The sequence below is a fragment of the Nyctereutes procyonoides genome, unplaced genomic scaffold (genome assembly GCF_905146905.1).
Source record: "Nyctereutes procyonoides isolate TBG_1078 unplaced genomic scaffold, NYPRO_anot_genome, whole genome shotgun sequence".
Classification (NCBI taxonomy): domain Eukaryota; kingdom Metazoa; phylum Chordata; class Mammalia; order Carnivora; family Canidae; genus Nyctereutes; species Nyctereutes procyonoides.
In genome coordinates this window covers 748,322-770,787 of record NW_026575130.1, presented here as the reverse complement: position 1 = coordinate 770,787, position 22,466 = coordinate 748,322, and the positions used below count along the sequence as shown (strand labels likewise).

Here is a 22,466-nt window from a genome sequence, read left to right as displayed (position 1 = left end):
GAAATGGGAAATCCTACAGTGTTTTGAGTAGTAAATGGATGTGAGCTCATAATTATTTTAACAGGATCACTCTGACTTTTATGCCGAACACAGACCAGAGAGGCAAAGGTGAAAGTGTCAAGGTTTGCTAGGAGCGTACTGTCATAGTTCACGGGAGAGATGATTATGCTCGAATCTGGGTGGTGACAGATAAGAAGGAGAGAAAGTAATCAAAACCTGGACATTCTTGGCAAGGAGAGCTGACATGTTTGCTGGTGGATGAGATGCGATATATGAATGAACTAAGGCAGTCAAGGGTGACTGCAAGCTTTGGCCGGAAGAATTGACAAGAGAGAGAGCAGAGGCAAATGGGGATGGAGAAGACTGCAGGAGAGCAGGAGTGGAGAGGCAATCAGGGCTCAGTTTAAGGTGCCCATTATATACCCACAGAGAGATGCTTGGTAGGCTACAGGAATGACACATCTAGAGTTCAGGATAGAGGCCTGGCTGGAGATGAACATGGGAATCAGTGTGTAAGTGGCATTGAAAGGACAGATGAGCCCCCTATGGGGTTGAGTGCAGATAGAGAAGCTTCCCAAGGACTGAGCACCAGGATGCTCTCACAAGAAGAGGATAAGCTAGCAAAGGCAGCAGGAAAAGTGGCCAAGGAAGCAGAGAAACTAAGAGAAGTCAAGTGAAGAAGGTGTTCCTAGAGGAAGAAATAAACTATGGCAGATGCTGGCGAACTGCCCTTTGGATTTAGCAACATGCTGGCCATGGTGACCTGGGCAAGAAGATTTTAGTGGAGTGGTGATACTCTTATCCTTAGAGTTCTAGTTTGCTCTGGCAAACAGGTTGTTGCTAATTCAATTTTATCTGAAAATCAATCATTTTTTAATAATTCATACCTAACATTCATGTTGAAATTTTTAATTTCCAACCTAATTTAATACAGATTGTATTGTTACTGAGAGCCTACATAGGACTTTCAATATGGGAATTAGAAATATGCCATCAGCCTTCCCCTCTTTTATCCCTCAATTATAACTTGAACTTGTTAGGTCTCAGAGAAAAAGAGCTTAGTCACAGAGTATAGAGGCATATAAGACATTAAGACTGACTTCAAATAAGTGGAATACATACAAAGTAAAGTCTTTGAGAGCAAGTAAAGTTGTTCCCTTGTAAAGTGTAGGTGCCCTAAAATATATGCTGATTTGTAAATCCTTAATTGTATTTGGTCAAGGCTAATCACAGCCATTCTAATTAAATGTGGTGACTCTTAAACACTCAGACCTTGTACAGAAACAAATTCACGTGTGTACATGAGATCTCATGTACACACATATCAGTTGCCCTTAATGCTATAAGCTTGGCTCGAATAATTGAAGCTTGGCTTGCTCCAACTTATATTCTGACTTTTCAACCTGCCAATTAGAGCATGAGGAAAGAAAAGTAATCATCTGAGCAATTTCCTGGAGTAGGAACACCTCGAATCCCCCACCATCACCATCACCTTTCTGAACACATGTTGATGCCCATATACAACTTGCTCAAAGAGCCTGTCTGTGCTCTCAGTCCCACACTACATACTCCGAAGGCATTAGTGACTTTAAATTTCTTCTCAAGAACAAAATGTTTCAGATATAACATATGGAAAAGGAAAATATATAACATATCCCTTCCAGGCTCCTCTAGGAAATGCACCACTGCATTATACTTACTATTGGTAGAAGTTGGGGATAGAAGAAAAGCTGAGAGTCGGCCACACCCATGGTCATGACCAGCTGTCTCTGGTATGCCCGCTCATCTGTTGAGATCTCTGGTCTGCTAAGCAGCACACAATTTTTTAACAAACAATTCATGTACACTGGTAATACTTTCATGGAATCTGGTAAAATAAGCTGAAAAAGAAAGACATTCATTTCATGTGCTTATTATAGCCTTTATCAGAAAGAACCCTGAACTTTCTCTGTAAGACAGAACCACCATTTGTTTTTGAGGTGAGGTGAGGATTCAATGATAAGTCCAGATAAAGTACGTAGAACACAGAAACTGGCACACCTAGGTATTCACAGAACGGCAGTTAGTTTTCTCTCGGTGCTTTGGCAGAAGGCAGTCCCTGCTCTGTCTCTTACCAGGTATATGACCCTGGGCAAATCATTCTCCCTTTTCCCAGGTTTTCTCATCTAAAACTGGGATTGTTAGGAGGATCAAATGATTATTATGAAGCACTTATGATGGTACCTAGCATATAGTATCACACATTTATTAAATACAATTAAATAAATGATTTCCTAAACTGTATTACCAACCACTATCTCTTAAGAACAGTATTTTTTCAACTGTCTGTGAGATATCGCTTTATTCTTTTCATGCATCTTAAATTCACAGTTAGTCATAAACTCATGAAACACATATTGAATGGTGTCATGGGTTCTATGCAAAGTGTCAACGATATTCAGAGGAATAAGAGACAGTCAATGTCACAAGGTGCCGAAGTCCATCAGAGATGACAGATATAAACAGATAAAACATAACAAGGAGGTTGCAATACTATAGATACAAACTAAGATAGGAAATGCTTCATGGATTTAGGTGTGTCACTGCTGAATGGCAATAGGCAAAATCAAACTCCTACAATCCCATAAATATGTTCTTCCTCTGATGTTTCCTATTTGAGATACTAGAACTACCAGATGAACCCTAATATCATTTTTTATTTACCTTCAATTAGTAAATGAATTATTTTAATTCTGTCTTTCTGATCCACCTGTACTCTCCTTCTCCATCCCCACTTTGGCTCATGTGAGCTCACTCTTACTATTCTGAAGTACATACATACTGTAATGTGATGCTGCAAATACAAATACAATGTAGCACTTCTGGAAACTTATCCTGATGAATTTAAAAAAAAGATTTACAAATAATTTGTATTGTTTAACCTTCTCCCAACCCAATTTTATAAAAATGACCAAGAATCAAGATGGATCTGAGCGTCACTTCCTTCCATTCAACAATAGGTCAATGGACAATGAAATACCCAAAAGAAAAAAGATACATAGAAGATAATGATAATTTACAAATATAAATATCTGATCTATAAATTCATGATTTCTTTTTTAGTGTTTTTTTTAAAGATTTTATTTATTTATGAGAGACAGACAGAGAGAGAGAGAGAGAGAGAGAGAGAGAGAGAGGGGCAGAGACACAGGCAGAGGGAGAAGCAGGCTCCATGCAGGGAGCCCGACACATGACTTGATCCCAGGTCCCCAGGATCATGCCCTGGGTTGAAGGTGGCACTAAACCGCTGAGCCACCCGGGCTGCCCATAGTGTTCTCTCTTAATGATGAGAAAGAATATATACTTATCAGAATCCACACTGAAAAGAAAATTTCCTCGTGACTCCATTAGGATTTATTCCTCAATTTAAATCTTTTCATATTTTAAGTTTTTTCTCATGATCTACTAAGTAAGGAGTGTATAAGAGTTTTCTAACTGGTTCAGGCAAACCTATTTCAGGACAATTCTACTTTGTAGTTTGTTTCCCTTCTCCTCCTAATCTTTTTTCAGAGAATCAAAGACAGGTAAACGCATGTTTCCTCATCAGAGTAGAATACTCTTCTTATAATTTTTTGTCTCTAGTATGGAAGGTTTTTATTTGACAACATTTGCTACTGCATCACTTTTTCAAGCAAAGAAAAATAAGATAAAAAGATGTAGGAACCAGGTCATAATCCTATTCCAGAGCCATGTGGCCTTAATGCTTGGCCAGTTATCAGTTAGGTGCTTTACATATTATGGATTAAGAATATTCTTAGATTCTCATCTAGAAGCATGTACACACAGTTTTTAAAATATCTTATAAATTCACTGGTTGCTTTTCATTAATCAGGTTATATTAAGATAGTTTAGAAATCTATTGTCCTAAATGCCACCAATGGGTGAGCTTCCTGGCCTATGATGGCCCTACAGGACTAAAAGTCTGACCAAAAGAGATTGGATCAGAGGGGACATGCAGAAGAAAACAGAGGAGGTACATAAGGAGGAAAATTGACGATGGAAAAGAATGGAGTTAGGGCACAAAAAACCTTAGTCAATGTTTTTGAGGTGGGGAAGAAAATGTGGCACTGTAAACCTTACCCCACCTCTCTGGATCCCCTCCATAAATAACAATCATTCTTGGAGAGAAAAGGTACAGGTGAAGAAGGCATAGAAATTCACCTGAGTCCAGTTTGATTGAATTTGGAGAATTCTTCTCTGAGTTCTGAAATGATGGAAGTGGTGATGAATTTTTAAAAAACAAAACTATTTTGCAGTTAGGTGCATCTGACTTGCTATTTGAAGTCACTGTACTCTCATCCAATGTAATGTATTTAAGTTCGGAAGAGTACATTATCAGATGTAATAAAAAGAATCTAGCTTGCTTATATAAGCTTAACAAATTGCTTTAATGTTGTTTGTAGTTATGTCTTTTTTTTTAAGATTTTATTTATTTATTCATGAGAGACAGAGAGAGAGGCAGACACACAAGCAGAGGGAGAAGCAGGCTCCATGCAGGGAGCCTGACGTGGGACTCAATTCTGGGACTCCAGGATCACACCCTGAGCTGAAGGCAGACACTCAACTGCTGAGCCACCCAAGTGTCCCTGTAGTTATTATGTCTTAACCCAGCATCTAAATATGACCTTCAGAGTAGATGCCCCCTTAAATTTTGCATACTAAGTGCCTCTCTTGCCTCAAGCTAGTCTTGGCCCTGTTCAATAAAAGCAGATCTTCTGAGGTCCAGTGTCATATAATCCAAGTATACTGTTCTCAGATGCTGTTTCTCACAAGTGAACTGTGGATGGGCAATACATCTGAAGTTACATTCTCTGAAGAGAACCCCAAATCCAGCCATTTCATGTTTTTAAGTGAGAGTATATTTTAATATACTACTGTCACTAAGTTTTATAATCCCTACATTTTCCCCACTCCATGATGGATAATCATAAAATATCTAAATTATGTCATTTATTATAACACATCACTGGTTGAAATGTACACTTGAAATGTGCTCTTGGAGAAAGTAAAATCTCATGATAAAAACAGGAACTTTTTCAGAGAAAAATCTGGCATCATCATGTTTTTCCTCCAGAAATAATTAAACTGTATAACCACATGATCTAGTAGTAGAGACAAAGCCTTTAACTTTCAAACCAGAAGGAAAAGACAGATTTTATTTCTTTCCTTAAACAGGCAACAGATTTGTTTTTAACTTAAGGTCTTTGAATCCAGTTGCTTTAACATTAACAAATACACTTTCTGAGAGGACACTTAACTATACCTGTTCTCTTTAAACTACTCCTTCTGAAGTATGAGATACTCCAGAGACAGAATGTTTCTAGAACTGTAAAACAAACTAAAACTGGAGTGTAAAATGCTCGTGACTGGACTAGATCCAGGTGCACCGGTGGGTTCTGTATAAATTAAACAAGTATACTGTGAAAGAGTACCAATACTGGAGTTCAGTTACCGAAGTATCAAATCTTTCGGATGATAATGAGGAGTGACACTGACATACAGATTCAAGAGTTCCTTATGTGACTGTCAACACAGGACATAGAAGAATGGGTGGCTAATTTAATCACTTAGAACAGCACAGAAAGGGGACACCTGGGTAGCTCAGTGGTGGAACAGATATCTGCCTCTGGCTCAGGTCATGATCCCAGGGCCCTGGGATTGAATCCCACATCAGGCTCCCAGTAGGAAGCCTACTTCTCCCTCCGCCTGTGTCTCTGCCTCTCTCTCTCTCTCTCTGTGTCTCTCATGAATAATAAATAAAATCTTAAAAAAAAAAAAAAAAAAAGAACAGGGATCCCTGGGTGGCACAGCGGTTTGGCGCCTGCCTTTGGCCCAGGGCGCGATCCTGGAGACCCGGGATCGAATCCCATATCGGGCTCCCGGTGCATGGAGCCTGCTTCTCCCTCTGCCTGTGTATCTGCCTCTCTCTCTCTCTCTCTGTGACTATCATAAATAAATAAATTTAAAAAAATTTAAAAAAAAAAATAAAAAAATAAAAAAATAAAAAAAGAACAGCACACAAAGGATTTCTTTGTGAAAAGTCCAAGCCACTAACTGCATTTTATTTTCCTTCTTTACCCAGATTATGAAATTTGCTCCCCACCTTCCAATTTTACCTACAACATCTCTGTTTCTACGGCCTTACTTTTGAGTGTGGTTTCAGATGTCCTCTCAGCACCCATTTTTGACAATAAGTTAACCACAAAGCTTTCCCATCTGTTGTTCACTGTCTTCTCTTTCAATCCAAATTCTATATTCAGATATTCAACATAAAATTCTGAAAAGTGGCATTTAGCTTTCTTTGACTGACAGAAAAACGTGAACAAGAGAACAGATGCAAAAATACATATGAACATGAGATTCTACTTTTTCTTTTATCTGAGAGTATAAATGAGACTTATTTAAAAGCTCTTCTAAAAATTTCAAAGTAGTAGATGATACACAGACATTTCCTTCGACACTCTTTATACCTATTAACTTTTAAATAAAAGAACTCCATATTTATAAATTATATTTATGTTTATAAAATATAAAGAAGCCATTCCTGCCATTTGCTCATGTCAACTATGATTATTAACATGCCTAAGAAGATATTTAAGCACACACATTTCTCAACCAAATATCCATCTTTATATGCAAAAGAGAATCCCATTTATATTATAACACTTCTTACATATAACATTCTGTGATTTAAACATAAGGTAGTGATTGTCAACCCAACATGCACACATATTTTTTGGTTCATGCATCTCATAAAGCCACTAAGTTTCTTAACGTTGGCTGTAAAAAAGACTATAGCCTCCCCAAATGGCATTCTCAATCTTGGTTGTATAGTTTACTACACAGCATCTAAGTGCCTGGAACATCATAAGCCTTCAATAGCTAAATCTGAAAGAATGTGTAGTTGCTTGTAATGCTTTAGGATCTAAGTACAGTAGGAGAGTTACCTGGCTTGCTGCAGACGGACTTGCACAATGCTTTCGGTAACATGCCAACATATGGGCAGTCAGATTAACCAGAATTTCCCGGATGACCTTCAAGGGCTGGTGTAGAACTGCTTTAAATGCTAGTTGCACAAAACAATGAAAATGGCATCAAAGCCTTGGCTCAGAAATTAATCCCTTCAAATGATAATAATAAACAAACTGCTATTATCTTCAGACCACCCAGCAAGGAATAACAGTGTTTAAAATGTTAGAGTCATTTGTTAATATTCTCCATTTTACTGTGATGATATACATACCCAATGGAGAACAATGGCCTACCTCTAACAAAAGGTAGGTAATTGGTCCAGATTTTTCCACAGAATATTTCAAACAGAAACCTACACATCAAGAAAAGAAAGACCAATTTGCTATCTTCTGATGTCCTGAATTCCTATGGGCTGGACTGCTGTTTCTTCTAAACTTTAGTTAGTGTAGAATCTCAAAAAGGGGGTGTGGAGGGGAGAAGGAACCAAAGAAAATTCTAACTTGGCCCCTCCCATTTCATAATGATCATGGTATGGATAGGCAAGTTCAGCCCAACATTAGGGACATTATCCCCTGGTGGTAGAGGGCATACTCACACACCATAATTAGAGCCTAAATATTACTTTCCTAAATTTCAACTCAGAACCCACTCCAGAACCCACTGAAGGAAACTTTGAATAAAACTGTATAGTGTGGGCCTGAACTGAGTTACATCACTATTAATCTGGAATTAGAGATGCTAATTATTCTCCCAGGTACTCAGCTTTTCTAGGTGCTGAATTTGCCCACCAAAAGGCTATACTACCACAGTAGTTGTCAGTTATTAATTCAATTAACCAAGAAGTGTTGACTGAATTATTAGGCAAGATACACCGTATCAGAGGATTAGCAGAGTGTTACCTGACTTGGCGAAGAAGTTGATAAGGGCATCTGTCTCACAGCTCTTATAGAGATCAGCCAGTTGGGAGCTGCAGTTCAAGCTAAGATTGTGAATCCGAAGTCTTCTCTGACCTCCGATGGTTGTGTAAAGCACAGCACACTGCAAAGGCAACATCAGGGGTACATGTTTTTCTGGTCAACATATCTACTCAAGCTAGCCTGATCTTACTTGCATTTACAGAACAATGTATACAGCTCAAAGACCTCTAATTCTTCCACAGATCTTATTTATGTTATGCTAATGGTTGAACAATTACAAGGGAGGTATAATGATAATTTATACACTGGGTTTCTATGTAGCACTTTATTGGTTTAAACTTAATTTTTTTTAAGACTTTATTTATTCACAAGAGACACACACACACAGAGAGAGAGAGGCAGAGACACAGGCAGAGGGAAGCAGGATCCATGCAGGGAGCTTGAGGTGGGACTCAATCCCAGGGCCCCAGGGATCCTCTAAACTTAAATTTTAACTGGGCTTTCACACACAAGTTATTGCTTTGCATCTACTGCTAGTCTACTTTCACATATCCCAGATTTTATCACCAGGGATTCAATTCCCTTAAAAACATATGGCTAGCTTTACTGATGTACTTAAGTCTTATGCTGATGATACACACATTTCAAGAATCCAAACAAGTATCCATTTTTTCAAATATCTGTGATTAAAAAAATAAATACTACTTAGAGTTCGTCCTCAACTTAATGCCAACCCCTCTCCATTCTTTAACGGTGATGCTAGCATCTGAAAACCATGACCGTTAGATGTAACTGTTCTTGTTTTAATTCAAGATCTCCATGGCTTCTACTTTATTTACTAAAAAACCAAATTCTATTTATACTTGCATATAATATAATAATGCACTTAACATGGTGCCTGACGTATGGCAGGAATGCAAAAAATGAATGAACGGGTGCTACAGCTTAAAAGAAGTGAACACTGCTGGCAATCAGTTTGCTAATGCCTACAACACTGACTACAGTCTGTGGGGCTCATGTGATGACATACAATTGCTACTTCATACAAATAGCATATGTAAATCAAGGTGCAGAGAATACACAATAGAGTGCTGTAATTTAATGACTTTTGCCTTTGGAGCAATAGAGTTGAATTTCTTTACAGAGAGACTAACAGAGTTGATGGTATTTTAGTCTCCCCAACTGACCATGTCAGTAACAAACTAAAACACCAAAGATGGAAATATATTTTAAATTACCTGGATTAAAGCTCCACTATCTTCACCAAGTTTGTCATCATGCTTGAACTCCACAGTCACTGCCTTATCACAATCAATGGCTGCCATTTCCACATCAGTGGTGTTGTTCATAAAAATTCCCCCAAAGAAATCGGTAGCTCTGAAACCTAACAATGATAAAAAATAAAAAGGGACATTTTGTTCCTATTTAACTGATTGCTATTTTTTCTGTTGGCTGGTTATTAATTTGAAGAGGAAATAATTACACAACAGAGAATTGAAAAATAGTATAATTGAAAATTACCTGTGCTGGTACGAACCCTCATAATAGCATCAAATCCTATTTTCTTTTCAATATCATTTCTGAGGTCATTCAAAAATTGTTGGCTATCCATGTGCATCTAAAAAATAAAGTAGGATCAATGCCCACCAGATGGCAGTAAAATACTTAAAATAACAATTCCTAATTCTTAAAATCTGATTAAAACCCATTTTTTCCAGATAGCGTAGAAAGGACTCTTAAAGATTTTTCAATCTTACTTTGTTTGCAATCTTTGGTCTTACCAAATCCCTTAATTAGTTTACAATATAAATATGTAAATAGGTGATTAAAAATTATTGATGATAAATAAAAATAGATGATGATTAGCATTTGTCATTTGTGTTGGGGGAACACTCATTCCCACTCCATGTTTCCATGTATAGGTACGTAAGTTAGAGACACTCCCCTGACCCCTTCTTCTCAGGTGAGGGGAGGTGACTTATTTGATTAGTAAGTCTGAGTTAAGGAACTGGGTAGGCATAGCTTAGTCTATTTCAGGTCCTTTTTGGGGGGAGGCAGCCTGCCTGTAGTAGGCTTATACTTTTTGCCCCTCAATATGTTAAGTTTTGAAGGTACTGTTGTCCACAATGGTAACTGTGCCCACCCTGTACCTGGGTATAGAAGTTTGCTATATTGAAGGGTAAAGCATTAGCAAGCCCAATGCCTACATCGTGCTGACTTTTTACTGTCTCATGACTCTGTCTCCTAATTAAGGTTTGAAAGAAAGAGGTATCATGAACTGACCCTCTCCCCAATCATAACAGTTTAAAACAAATACATAGTTACTTTTAAAAACAATTATCTTAAATATATTTAAAATACTAAAATTTCATATAGAATATATTTTCCCCTATCATGGAAGCCTACATTGAAATTCACCTCTGAGGCTAAGGGAGCTCAATCTGTTGCCAAACACTTAGGGAACAGGAAAGCAATTGCTTAATCACATATACATATGCCTCTTTCAGCTCTAGAATTGCTATTTGTCAGTTGTCCACAAGGGGGCATAGGTTTCTTAATCTATGATTTAACACCAGAGTCCAATGGCAGTAGAAAACCTGAGGTGTACAAATTGCTGGCTTTTACCTGGAAATTGTTGTATTTGTAAAGGGTTCCTCCAGTGAGCTGAGGCACGAGACCCAAAGAGGCCACATCCACATACTGGCTGGGAAAGAGGAAGAGGGTCACACAGCAGCCATGAGCCACACAGTCCTTGGCCAGCGAGTCATAGACATTTGTTTGGGGCTGGAAAAGTATCTGAAGAAAAAAGATGCACAATTCCAGGGAAAAATGTTTTTGGTTTCAATTTTTAATTTCTGAATTCTTTTTAAACGAAAGATAAACTGTTTCCAGTTAAATGAACTGGGCTAAAGGAATGAACTACGGTAATTATCAGTGTGGCCATTTATTGAACACCCAGTGTGTGCTAGGCTCATGCTGTATGAAATACACGTGTGTGTGCAATGTTATTTGATCCTCAAACAATGCTAATAAAACTGATATGCTGTCTTACCTTTACAGATCTACATGAGGCAACTTGTCTGCTGTCAGGTGGCCAGTAGCTAATGCCTACCTACATCATGGTCTTACCCTTCCCACTGACTTGTCCCCCCTGCAATGGTTTATACGGTCAGAGGGTTTGAACAAAGCACATTTTGGGCATTGGTACCTCTACTTCCTGTCTTAGGAGTGTCATATAGTGCAGTCTACATTCTCTACCTTTATTTTCTTCCTGCATTTCTTCCCATTTCCCCATTTCTATAATAGTCTTATCACCCAATCTCTTACACAGATCATACATGAAAAAAGTTTGAGGCCTTATTTTAATTTAGGTATATTTCAGACATCAGTTTTTATAGAAATATAAAATTTCCTAATTATTTACAATTCAAAATATTCCTGTAATATACAATGTCCTGGATTTATACATTACATTTAGCTTCTCTCCCTTTCTTATACAAAGGACACCTTCACTCTTTCTTCACTCCCCTTTAGAAACTGACATATGGACACTACAAAGGGCCATTGTTTACAAATACCTTCTCTTTGTCTGTATTAATTAGCTTTTTGTCATCTCTGTTTCTGAGCTTCCCTGGTGCTTCTGCAGTCGGCAAGGAGGAATGGAAGATGAACAGCTTCCCGGCACAGTCTGCTGCCTAAAAGAAAAAAATATATAGAAAATTACTTGGGTGGAAAAGTTCTACTTTAAGGCAATCAGAAAATAAATTAAAATATAGGTACTTTCTATGAGCCACACATTATATATCTTTTAATCTTCTCAATAACCTTTGTGTGCTTGGGCAAGTACTATTCTCTCCATTTTACAGACTGAGAAACTGAGTCTTAGATAGGATTGTGATTTGCCTAAAATCACATAAGTAGTAAATAAAACAGCCAATATTTGAATGTAGGTCCATATACAATGATGATATGAAAAACCAGTAAGAGGATGTATTACAGGGAAAATACTTTCTTGTTTAGCCTACAGTATACTCTTTCAGGACCAAGTGAATCCCATGATTCAAAAGTAAATAGAAATCCTGGGATCATAGTACAACACAAGCTCTTTCTTTGAAACCTTTAATACACATAGATCACACCTAAAGTGTTATTTCAAGGAAGAATGCACAAGAATATAGCGGTTGTGGCAACAACAGCAGTTGTGGCAACAACAGACACAAGAAGCTAGCTGTTGGGCAAGATGACAAAGGAAAAATATGTTATTGAGATTATGTATCTGTAGTCCCTAGGAAGCAATAAAAGGATAATTTAGGTTCCACAAAAGTTGGTTTGGCATTGAAAGTATTTAAAATCTTATTTAAGAACCAAGAAGTAATATACTAAGCAGAATTTACTGAAATTAAATGATCCAACATATTGACCCCTCCAATCTTGCCTTTCTCCAAACAATCCTGGCATATTGCTGCCAGAGCTCTCTCTGAAAAAAAAACTAACTGTTCTGATCATGTATGGGGCATTTCTCCTTAAGAATTCTGGAGACTTTCTACTGCACGATGAAGTCCATATTCCTTTCTCTGTGTGGGAACAGGGAGGGTAAAAAACAGTGAGATGAGTTGCTGGCAACAACTGCTGTGGGCAGCTCTGTGCCAGGCCCTTCACACACTTTTCTTATTTAATACTTAGAGCCTTTTGGAGAAGGTAATGTTTGCATTTTAAGGCTAGAAAAGCTGAGGCTCATCCGGTTTGCCCCAGGTCATACAGCCAGTGACCCTCTGGCCTTTCAAGGCCCTTTGGAGTTCCATCTGCATCTCTTTCCAGTCTAATCTCCACATTTTCTACCCCCTGCTACCCTTTGCATTAGAAGTTTCCATCATATAAACTTTGCTTTCCTAGTATACACCATGGGGTTTACACATCTCCATATCTTTGCACATTCTGTTCCTTTAGCCTAGAATACATTTCTCCCTTTTCTTGGCCTGGAGCTGTTGTTCAGAAAGGCTGGGTTTAGTAGCACACTCTGGTGTGCTTGGGTCATTTCTTTAAGATGTGTTCTAAGTCATTTGCTACTACTAATAAATACGTGGATTTATGAATGATTTCCCTAAAAAACAAAAGAAGATAATTCAAATTTAGCCCTGTCTTAATGTGTCTCACTAAGTGATATTCAACATGTTTTGTGGAGTGGGTCAGAGAGGGATCAGAGCTGACACACCGGGAAGGGTGCATAACCTGTGCCTCATCTTGTCTTTGCTGTGGTCAGCAGTAAGCAGCAATTTCATTGCTGCACTAGCCTTCTACTGAAAATTATTGATACAGCATAAGTAAGAAGAAGGTAAGAAAGAGAGAAGAAACATACATCAGGCAATGACCCTACATGTACATATACACTGCACAGGAAAAGGCAATATCAATGCTGTGGCCAATAAGACACATTAATTCCTATGACTAAATCTGAGTAAAATTTACAATATTGATAATGACATGTTAAAAATTTTGAAATTCTAGGACTAATTTTTTCATTTCTATCACTGTCATTCTTATAAAAGTACTTTTTGTTTGTTTTAATTCTTGTAACAGAAAAAGTATGAAACCTTTTTTAAAAGCCCATCTTCTCCCCAACTTTTCTTGCATGCCCCACCCACTTCCCCTAAGAAATTTACTGTCAATCCATCTAAATATTCATTCACTTCTATCCATCTAAATAGTCTCCGCTCATACAAGTACTGTAAATGTATACCACCATATCTAAAGAGCATGGGTCCTTGTTCTTATCTGCACAGATAAGAGTCCCAACCATTTATTAGCTGAGTGATACTGGGCAAATTATTTGACTTCTCTAAGCCTTAGTTAACTAATATGTGACACAGTAAAAATAGTAGCTACAGAAAATATTAAGAGAATTCAACAGGCCAGTACATGGTGTTAATCATAATTAAACATGTAATTGCCTTGTTAATATTACCCATGGAGTAAACCTCTAAATGAAAAAAATCAGGACCCATTAGAAAAATAAAGTTCACTATTGAGAAAAATAAAGTAGCCATATTTGTTTCTAAATCATTAGCCAGTAAGTATGTCTTAATTTTGGATTTATAATTTCATTAATCACATATTTACAAAATATTCTGGAAGAAGCAATAAAACAAAAAGCTCCTAGGGCATTATATGCTTTAAATCCCTATAAATCTGTTTTTACCAAAATCTGAGGGTGCCCACATTAATGCACCATATAGGACTGATAAATGACAATGACATATTTCATTCTTATTATGATGGAAAACAGGTGAGAAAGGCTGGCCTGGAGAACCCATTGTTCAAAATTTAACTCTACTGTCCATTCCTCTGAGAGATGTGTTAATATCACCCTTGACAGAGTTGGTTGCCTCTACCTCCGTGTCCCTACTCTACTTTGCAGATAAGACTTAATGACACCAAAGCACAACTTTAAGTATCCTACTGTCTTCTACATGTCACAGGCTCATGAAAAAGGAAGGACCTTGATTTTTCTACAATGTGTTTCTCTGCACCCTACTGGGTCTAGTGCTTTCACTCTATAGGTGCTCCATAAATTTTAGAAGGAAAGGAAGCAATGTTGTGATGCATCATCTTGAAATCAAATGTAGATATACATTAAGATAATTTAAAGATAAATTTCCCCAACTCATGGTATATTTGAAACACCATTAAAGGCCACATTCTTCCAATTTGTTACCTAATTCTATTTATCTAGTTTTCTGATGAAAGTAATAACTACTTAAGTCAAAAGACAACACCAGAAATTAAACATGTAGTTGAATTTTGACTGTCAGATTTTGACACTCAAGTTAAAAGACAACACCAGAAATTCACATGTAGTTGAATTTTGAATGTCAGATTTTGAGAAGAGATGGCAGATTTTGAAAGATGAATTGGGGAAAAAAGACCCTAAGGCAATGACTTGCTGTGGTCAGGGATGCATGTACAACAGAAAAAAAAAAGTGTAACAAAGCCTGCAGTTGAATAGTTAAGGGATTTTTGGGGAAGTCTGTATAAGAACTTTCCAATCCTTCCCTCTTTATCTTTGTGACAAATTAGCACATGTTTTTTGTTAGTTTTTGTCTACTCTCTGTGCTTCCAGAAGTTTATTACAACTAATTATATATAGATTTTACTTGGAATCTAGCTGATAGAAAATAAAGCTATAATTCAAATGGGGGAGTCCAGCTCTAAAATGCCTTCACTTGGATGCATAAAAAATACTGCACTTCGATGTTGTTTCAGTTTCTACTCCCTATCCACAGAGGATGAGACTCTCATCTCTGGCGTCTTGTGCATAATCCCCTGAGCAATGGAGCTGACCAGCCACAGTCCTGAGCTTTCCAAAGTTACTCTTTGCTCTCCTCCTCTCCCACCCCTTTTGGGAATTCAAGCAAGAAATATCATGTCCTGTATTACAGAGCTACATTTTTTCTACCACATTGTAAGCAACTCAGAACTAGAAAGAGTAGTCCTCACATTGCTTAACAAAACATTTACTAAATCTTTCTTGATTGAAAGAACAAGTGAGGGGATCCCTGGGTGGCGCAGCGGTTTGGCGCCAGCCTTTGGCCCAGGGCGCGATCCTGGAGACCCCGGATCGAGTCCCACATCGGGCTCCCGGTGCATGGAGCCTGCTTCTCCCTCTGCCTGTGTCTCTCTGCCTCTCTCTCTCTCTCTCTCTGTGACTATCATAAAAAAAAAAAAAAAAAAAGAACAAGTGAATGAATGATGTGGTCTCCTCAATATTTAGATACTACCATGCAAATTCTCAAAAATGTTAGCTCTTTGCCTAATAATGACTTCAGGCAAGCACTTTAGTGCCCTTGTATGTAAGTTACCCACATTTAAGCCTGATTGCCTTTCAGCCACAAAGGGCCTGAAAAAAATGATGAGATACTATCACTGCCAGAGGTAGAGAAAAATCACACATGCGCGCGCGCACACACACACACACACACACACACTTTTATCCTATTTGGAAAAATTGTTTTCTTCATCCAAACCTAATAAAGTCGCTATAAGGCAGAAAGCATACACTCAAACAAGCTCCAACTATACTACAGCATTTTCTGCTCTTATACAATGAATTAGAACCACCCAGAATCTTTCTGGCAGATGAAGGAGAAACTTCTCGTTGTGGGTTTTTTTTTTTTTTTTAATATCTATTTATAAAAAAGTTTTGAAGAAACAAATGGTCAAAGAGATACATACAATAGAATCACCAAGAGAAATGTAAAGAACTAGAAATCAGCAAGAAGGTCTTAGAATGGAAATATTTAGAAAATCTACCCTAGGTACTATTGGTATCTTTCTTGATAGTTAAGGCTAAAAGAAACATTAGGAGTTATCATTCTTGTAAAAACTGACTCTAGGGAACTAGCTAGTGAATCTTTCTACATGAAAGAAATTGATTAATATGCAAAGAAAGAAACTTCCTTCGTAGTGTTTTCTCTTAATTTAACTATTAGTGGAAAGCTTAGGACAAGATGTTAAATGATAGTTAAATGAAAGCACTCCTAGCTCAAAAGTAACGTACAAAGTTGTATGGGTCAGGTATGCAACTTTCTGGTGAGTTAACATTATGTAAGGATGTTCTCAGAGATTGCAGAATAGCTTTGCTGGTGGTTCCCAAATATGGGTGATAGGCAGGACAAATTGGGGAGCTGATGAATCAGAATCACTGGCAATGGGGCCAGAAATATGCATTTTTAAAAAAGTAGCCACCCTTTCACACGTGACCCTGTAACTCAGTAGTTGAGGAGTTAATGCCTTGCTTATCCTTCCACAAAGTACAGTGCCACTCCACCTGTGCATGAAGACAGGTGTTGGCAGAACAAGATCTGCTCTGCCAGCAGGCACAAGACAGTAACTGCCACCGACATTATGTCCAGCAGCGTCAATTTATAAAGGCATTTCCCTATCTTTTTAAAAAGACAGTTCTTTACCTTTTATAAAGGTAGTTCTTTTATTTATTTTTTAAGATTTTAAGTAATCTCTATATCCTACTTGGGGCTCAAAATCACAACCCCAAGATCAAGAGTCGCATTTTCCACCAACGAAGCCAGCCAGGCACTTCAAATAGTTCTTTTACTTTGTAACAATGCTACTACTTATTGGGCAGCCCTGGTGGCTCAATGGTTTAGCGCCGCCTTCGGCCCAGGGCGTGATTCTGGAGTCCCCGGATGGAGTCCCATGTTGGGCTCCCAGTATGGAGCCTGCCTTCTCCCTCTGCCTGTGTCTCTGCCTCTCTCTCTCTATGTGTCTCTCGTGAATGAACAAATAAAATCTTAAAAAAAAAAAAAAAGAATACTACTACTTATTAACTTTGATATTCTGAGTTGTTAGATATTGGTTCTCATCTTTAAACTTCAGTGTAAAAGAGTACATTACTCTAACAACAATATTGCAAATATAACCAAAAAATAACATGCAAAAGATACAAAAATACATTGGATGAAACAAACTGGCCTATGGCAAGTGAACAATGAGAATGCTGACTATCCCAGCTGTCCCTGCACAAGCAACTTTGAAGAACATTACAGTTATTACCAACACAGTGGTTTCCCAGTAATGTTTCATAAGTAACACATTTCAGACACATGGATTGCATGCAAATTTGCTTTATCTGTTTTTTCTTTCAAAGCTGCTAAATAGCTTCTAGACCTCTTGTGGACTGCCAGTGTGAACCCATCATTACAAGACAGTATTGCTTCCTTTCAGAAATGAAGTATGGGGTTGGGCTAGGATGCTGCACTTCATTGCTCTAGAAGCCTTGCCCACACTCACTCTTCTTTCCACTCTACTGTCTTAACTGATGATGTATTGGCTTACAAATATCCACTCACCTTTCCTCTCAGGCAAGAGCACATGAATACAATTCTATTTCCAGTACTAATTTCTTAGACTAGAAAGACTCACAGGATCCTGTATAGGATCATAGATCAAGAAATTTACATAGCATTTCTAGGTACCTTACTGGAAGAGAGAACAGCAACAAAACTCTTTCAAATTGAAATAGAAAAGTATTTGTTTTCTGTAATGTGGAATAAAATAGGAATTCCCATGCCTTTGTATAGCCCAACCAGTGATCAATGTTGGTTTCCACCAGATGGACCCTAACATGTCCAAATCACTTTATGATGAAGAATTTATTTATTTATTTTAAAAGATTTTATTTATTTATTTGAGAGTGAGCAAGAGAGAGCAGGAACAGGAGGGAGAGGCAGATTTCCCCACTGAGCAGGAAGCCTGACATGAGGCTTCATCCCAGGACCTCAGGATCATGACCTGAGCCAAAGGCAGATTGCTTAACTGACTGATCCACCCAGGCGCCCCTTATCTTTAATTTTATGTTAAGTTGACACATATTCTGAGGCTTTTTGAGGGACATCTGCAAGTTTTTGATTCAATGAGTAAAATACTCTGAAGACTAGGAAACCAAGCAAGAATCACTGTACTAAAACCAAGTTAGAATGTTTAGACACAAAATTTATGTGGAAGTGGTTCATAAACTCAGTTCTTTAGCATCATTATTCTTATTATTATTGCTACTGTTATTATTATTACTACTAGCCATTTTATTTTAAAAGTTAATTTCAGGAGCATCTGGTTGGCTCACTTGGTTGAGCATCTGCCTTTGGCTCAGGTCATGATCCCAGGGGCCTGGGATCGACCCCCCCATCAGGTTCCCTGGTCAGTGAGGAGGCTGCTTCTCCCTCTCCCTCTGCCTGCCATTACCCCTGCTTGTGCTCTTTCTCTCTGTCAAATAAATAAATAAAATATTTAAAAATAAATAAATAAAAGTTAATTTCAATTTCACTTTAACAATTAAATTTGAAAATCAATTTTTTAAGAACTTGCTGTGCCTGTCAAAGTGGTTTGACTCTGTGCTAATAAGGTAATAATGATCAATAGTATTTTTCAATTAATTTGCCATCTTCAGATTACTGTCTTTATTACTATCAAAATGACCAGAGTCTTTATAGAGCTCAGCTTCCCAACCAAAGACATGGCCAACATCGTGTCCGCTTTTGGCATTTAGCAAAGCCCTGCATGGCACTCAGATCTGTTGCCAACTGCCACAGGCCTTGCCCTTACATATTTGAAAACCCCAAGGAAGTGATAGGGGGATTTTTCCCTTCATATCTGGTTCTGATATTGAAGTAATTTTAAAATAGATCACATAAAGTTCATATAAAAGCCAAAGGGAGGAGCTAAACTGGAAATCCTGACAAAATCAGTTGCTCAGATGCTAATAGTTCTGGAATGTAAACGCTGAGAGCAATCCATGGTTTGGGCCATTTCCTTCTAAGATTGTAGAGAAGCTTGGAATGGCCTCTAGCAAACTACATGTTTTAACGAAGGCTATATTTTCTTTCATGGATGAAAGTTCCTGTGTGTGTGTGTATATGTGTGTGTGTGCGTGTTTTAAAAATTTATTTACTAGCAATTAAAAACGACTTCTCAGGGCAGCCCCAGTGGCACAGCGGTTTGGCGCCACCTGCAGCCTGGGGTGTGATCCTGGGGACCTGGGATCGAGTCCCACATGGGGCTCCCTGCATGGAGCCTGCTTCTCCCTCTGCCTCTCTATCTCTATGAATAAATAAATAAAATCTTTAAAAAAAAAAAAAAAGACTTCTCACCTTTAGTGCTTCCATGCCAGCCTGGATGACAGGAGCAAAGACAGTCTCATTTTCATTAGAGTGTGCAAACATCTCTGGAATCTGGTCCAATAAGCTATAAGAAATGAATGAACAAAAGGTTTTAAATGTTTAGCATATTTGTAATAAACTTCAAGAAATAAATCACTACCATTTCAAGACTAAACACATATGGTATTTATTTTTCGCTGAACACCTATGGGTGACTTTCATAATCATTCCTCAGGGAATGATATCCTGGCATGTTTTGAAACCAAAATTTACGATTTGTTTGGAACATTTATAAAAGTATACTATATTGTAAATATTTTTGTAAATATTTTTCACTATATACATTTTTGACCTCTTAAAATCATAAATTCTTAGAATAGTGGCTATATCTTTAGTTATAACCATTATCATTGATGCTCATCCATATGCAGGAAATATCTCTTTCCAGCAAAGAGAAGAGACTGATCTGGTTGAGTGTGAGTATTAAAAAAAAAACTCCTCCTTGGGGCGCTTGGGTGGCTTAGTGAGTTAAGCATCCGACTCTTGATTTCAGCTCACGTCATGATCTCAGGATAATGAGATCAAGCTCAGGCTCTGTGGTGGGCACGGAGAGTCTTTTTAATATTATATCTATCCTTCTGCCCCTCCCAACTGCTGTCTCTCTCTATATAAAATAAAACAAAACTCCTTTTAGATATTGGTGTACATTTAAAATAGAACATAAATTATAGAGTTTGATAATCCATGTGTTAAAAGTCCCTTGCTAAAGACAGGACAAAACAAAACAATATGTGACTAAATCAAAACAATTAAAAAAGATAGTTGATTATATATAAAATATATGATATATATTATAAAACACTTGATATTTACTTGTGAATCACAGACTGGGATTCTTGATAGTTGACAAGGAAACCATCCAGTAGAGGAACAAAGACCTCTCCAACATCAGTCACCACCATCATCTGAGGCTGGGCCAAGTTACTCTTTACATTAAAGAAATGCAGCACTTTGTTATATGTGATAAAACCGACTCGGATTGCAGAAGTTTCTTCTTGTTCTTCCCTATGAGAGAAACACAGCATTTGAAGTTCTTTCATATATTTATGAGAGAAGTTTCTATCAGCAATTCAGTAGGTACATCATCTATAAAATATATAGAAGACATATTTAAAGTTTTGAACTTCATTATTGTTTAGTCACAGTAGGGGGATGGGGATATTACAAAAAAAGGTTGATAAAAAAATTCTCAAAATTCTAGGTAAGAAAAAGTCAAATAGATATGAAAATATATTTCTTTAATATATTCCCTTCTTTAATATATGTATTCCCAATCCACTGCAATTACAAAGTTTGCTTTTTTTTTTCCCCATAACTAAGCTAGGCATATTACATTCTTTATAAACAAAGCTCTCTCAGAAGTCACCAGAGGTCAAAAGAACAAATGGAACATCTGAAGCAAGAGAAAGGCACACTCAGATTACAAACAGGATAGCTATTTTTATCAAGAAAGGACTTGCTTCTGTGTGATTCTTTCAGATTCTAGACAATCTCAACAGAATTGAGAGATTTAAGAGCTATATACCATAAATACATAACATAAATCACATATATAAATTGATGATGTAATTCTTATTAGGTAGCCATTTGTGATGTCATGGCAAGACAATAAAAGTAATAAAAGCTCTAAAACCATAATAAAAAGTAAATTTTTGAGAAATCCCAAGGTAAGGCCTTAATCTTCCTGAAAGGAATATAAGGCATGACTACTCTTTTTCAAGTCTATACTAAGTATACTCAGAGTTGAGTGGTTTGAACTCCAGTTAATATTTACCCAATTTCTCTCTTTATCTTCCTTCCCCTGCTTCCTCCCTCCTAAAATACTACTGAAACTCTTACTAATTTTCATTATGGATATAACAGTGCTCAGTGGTTACATGACAGCCACAAAAGATATATGCCATTTTCTTTAATCCTTAGATATCAGTAAAACTTATTTTGCTTAGGGACAACTTTTTTGAAAAAGAGCCTAGTATGCTCTTTTCTAAACTTTGTACATAGCATAAGAAGTTACTTGAGTACGAGAGAAAGGAAAATAAAATATAAGATCAAAGTATCTAAAGTTCAAATTGTTGATGCCACTGCAGACTTCCCAATTTCTTTGATGTTTCAGCAGATTACAGGCTGACAAACTAAGGACTTCAAACTCTATTTCTTCTTTACTTCCTTTGCTAATTGAGGGTATTTATTCTTCATTTTGGCCTTCATAAATGGGTGGACAGTTTAAATAGGTCCTCATAATCTCTTCCAAAAGTATTTGGTAAATGCATATATTTTGGACTCTTGCAAAATCTTCAGAAATGGTATGCTTATCCTTTGTAACTGCCCATAACATACTTTTACACCCACACACCTCCGCTCAATATCCTAAACTGTATGACTTCATACAACTAACCATTATAGTATATCGTTCCCATGTTCTCCATTCGCCCATCCCTATTTACTTGGAATTTTACTCTTTAAGACCAAGCACAGATACTCTTCCTCTCTCAAAGCTCCCCTGATGCTACCAACCAGAAGTTATTCCTCTTCTAGATTTCTACAAATCATTCTCCCTAGGCTCTTACTATACAGTGCCTTTCAGTTAACGTATCATGACTCTTTGAACAATAGAGACCCAAAGTTTATGCTCTCTGCTTCTGTCAGGGTCTAGGATAACATGGGGAATTAGAGGTATGTTCAGGATGATTATCGTGATGGTGAAATGTCGTATTTAGGATGGCAAGTTAGAGCCCAAATTCATAAACTACATCTCTTCCCAACTCCCGTTTAGTGATGTCACTATGCTAGTTTAAAATCAGCCTGGCTG

At 37.4% G+C, this 22,466-nt stretch overlaps 1 protein-coding gene across 2 annotated transcripts in view; it reads right to left on the bottom strand.

The window, feature by feature from the left end:
- Positions 1 to 22,466, bottom strand: part of SEC24D (SEC24 homolog D, COPII coat complex component) — a 103,522-nt gene that overhangs the window by 9,721 nt on the left and 71,335 nt on the right. For both annotated transcript variants that reach the window (XM_055342496.1, XM_055342497.1), the window contains exons 12-20: positions 20,471 to 20,662; positions 19,589 to 19,682; positions 11,507 to 11,623; positions 10,554 to 10,724; positions 9,450 to 9,546; positions 9,167 to 9,312; positions 7,911 to 8,049; positions 6,987 to 7,105; positions 1,701 to 1,880 (exon numbers count right to left, since the gene is read on the bottom strand). In XM_055342496.1, the coding sequence (XP_055198471.1) occupies positions 1,701 to 1,880; positions 6,987 to 7,105; positions 7,911 to 8,049; positions 9,167 to 9,312; positions 9,450 to 9,546; positions 10,554 to 10,724; positions 11,507 to 11,623; positions 19,589 to 19,682; positions 20,471 to 20,662 (1,255 nt within the window). The remainder of the gene's footprint in view (positions 1 to 1,700; positions 1,881 to 6,986; positions 7,106 to 7,910; positions 8,050 to 9,166; positions 9,313 to 9,449; positions 9,547 to 10,553; positions 10,725 to 11,506; positions 11,624 to 19,588; positions 19,683 to 20,470; positions 20,663 to 22,466) is intronic.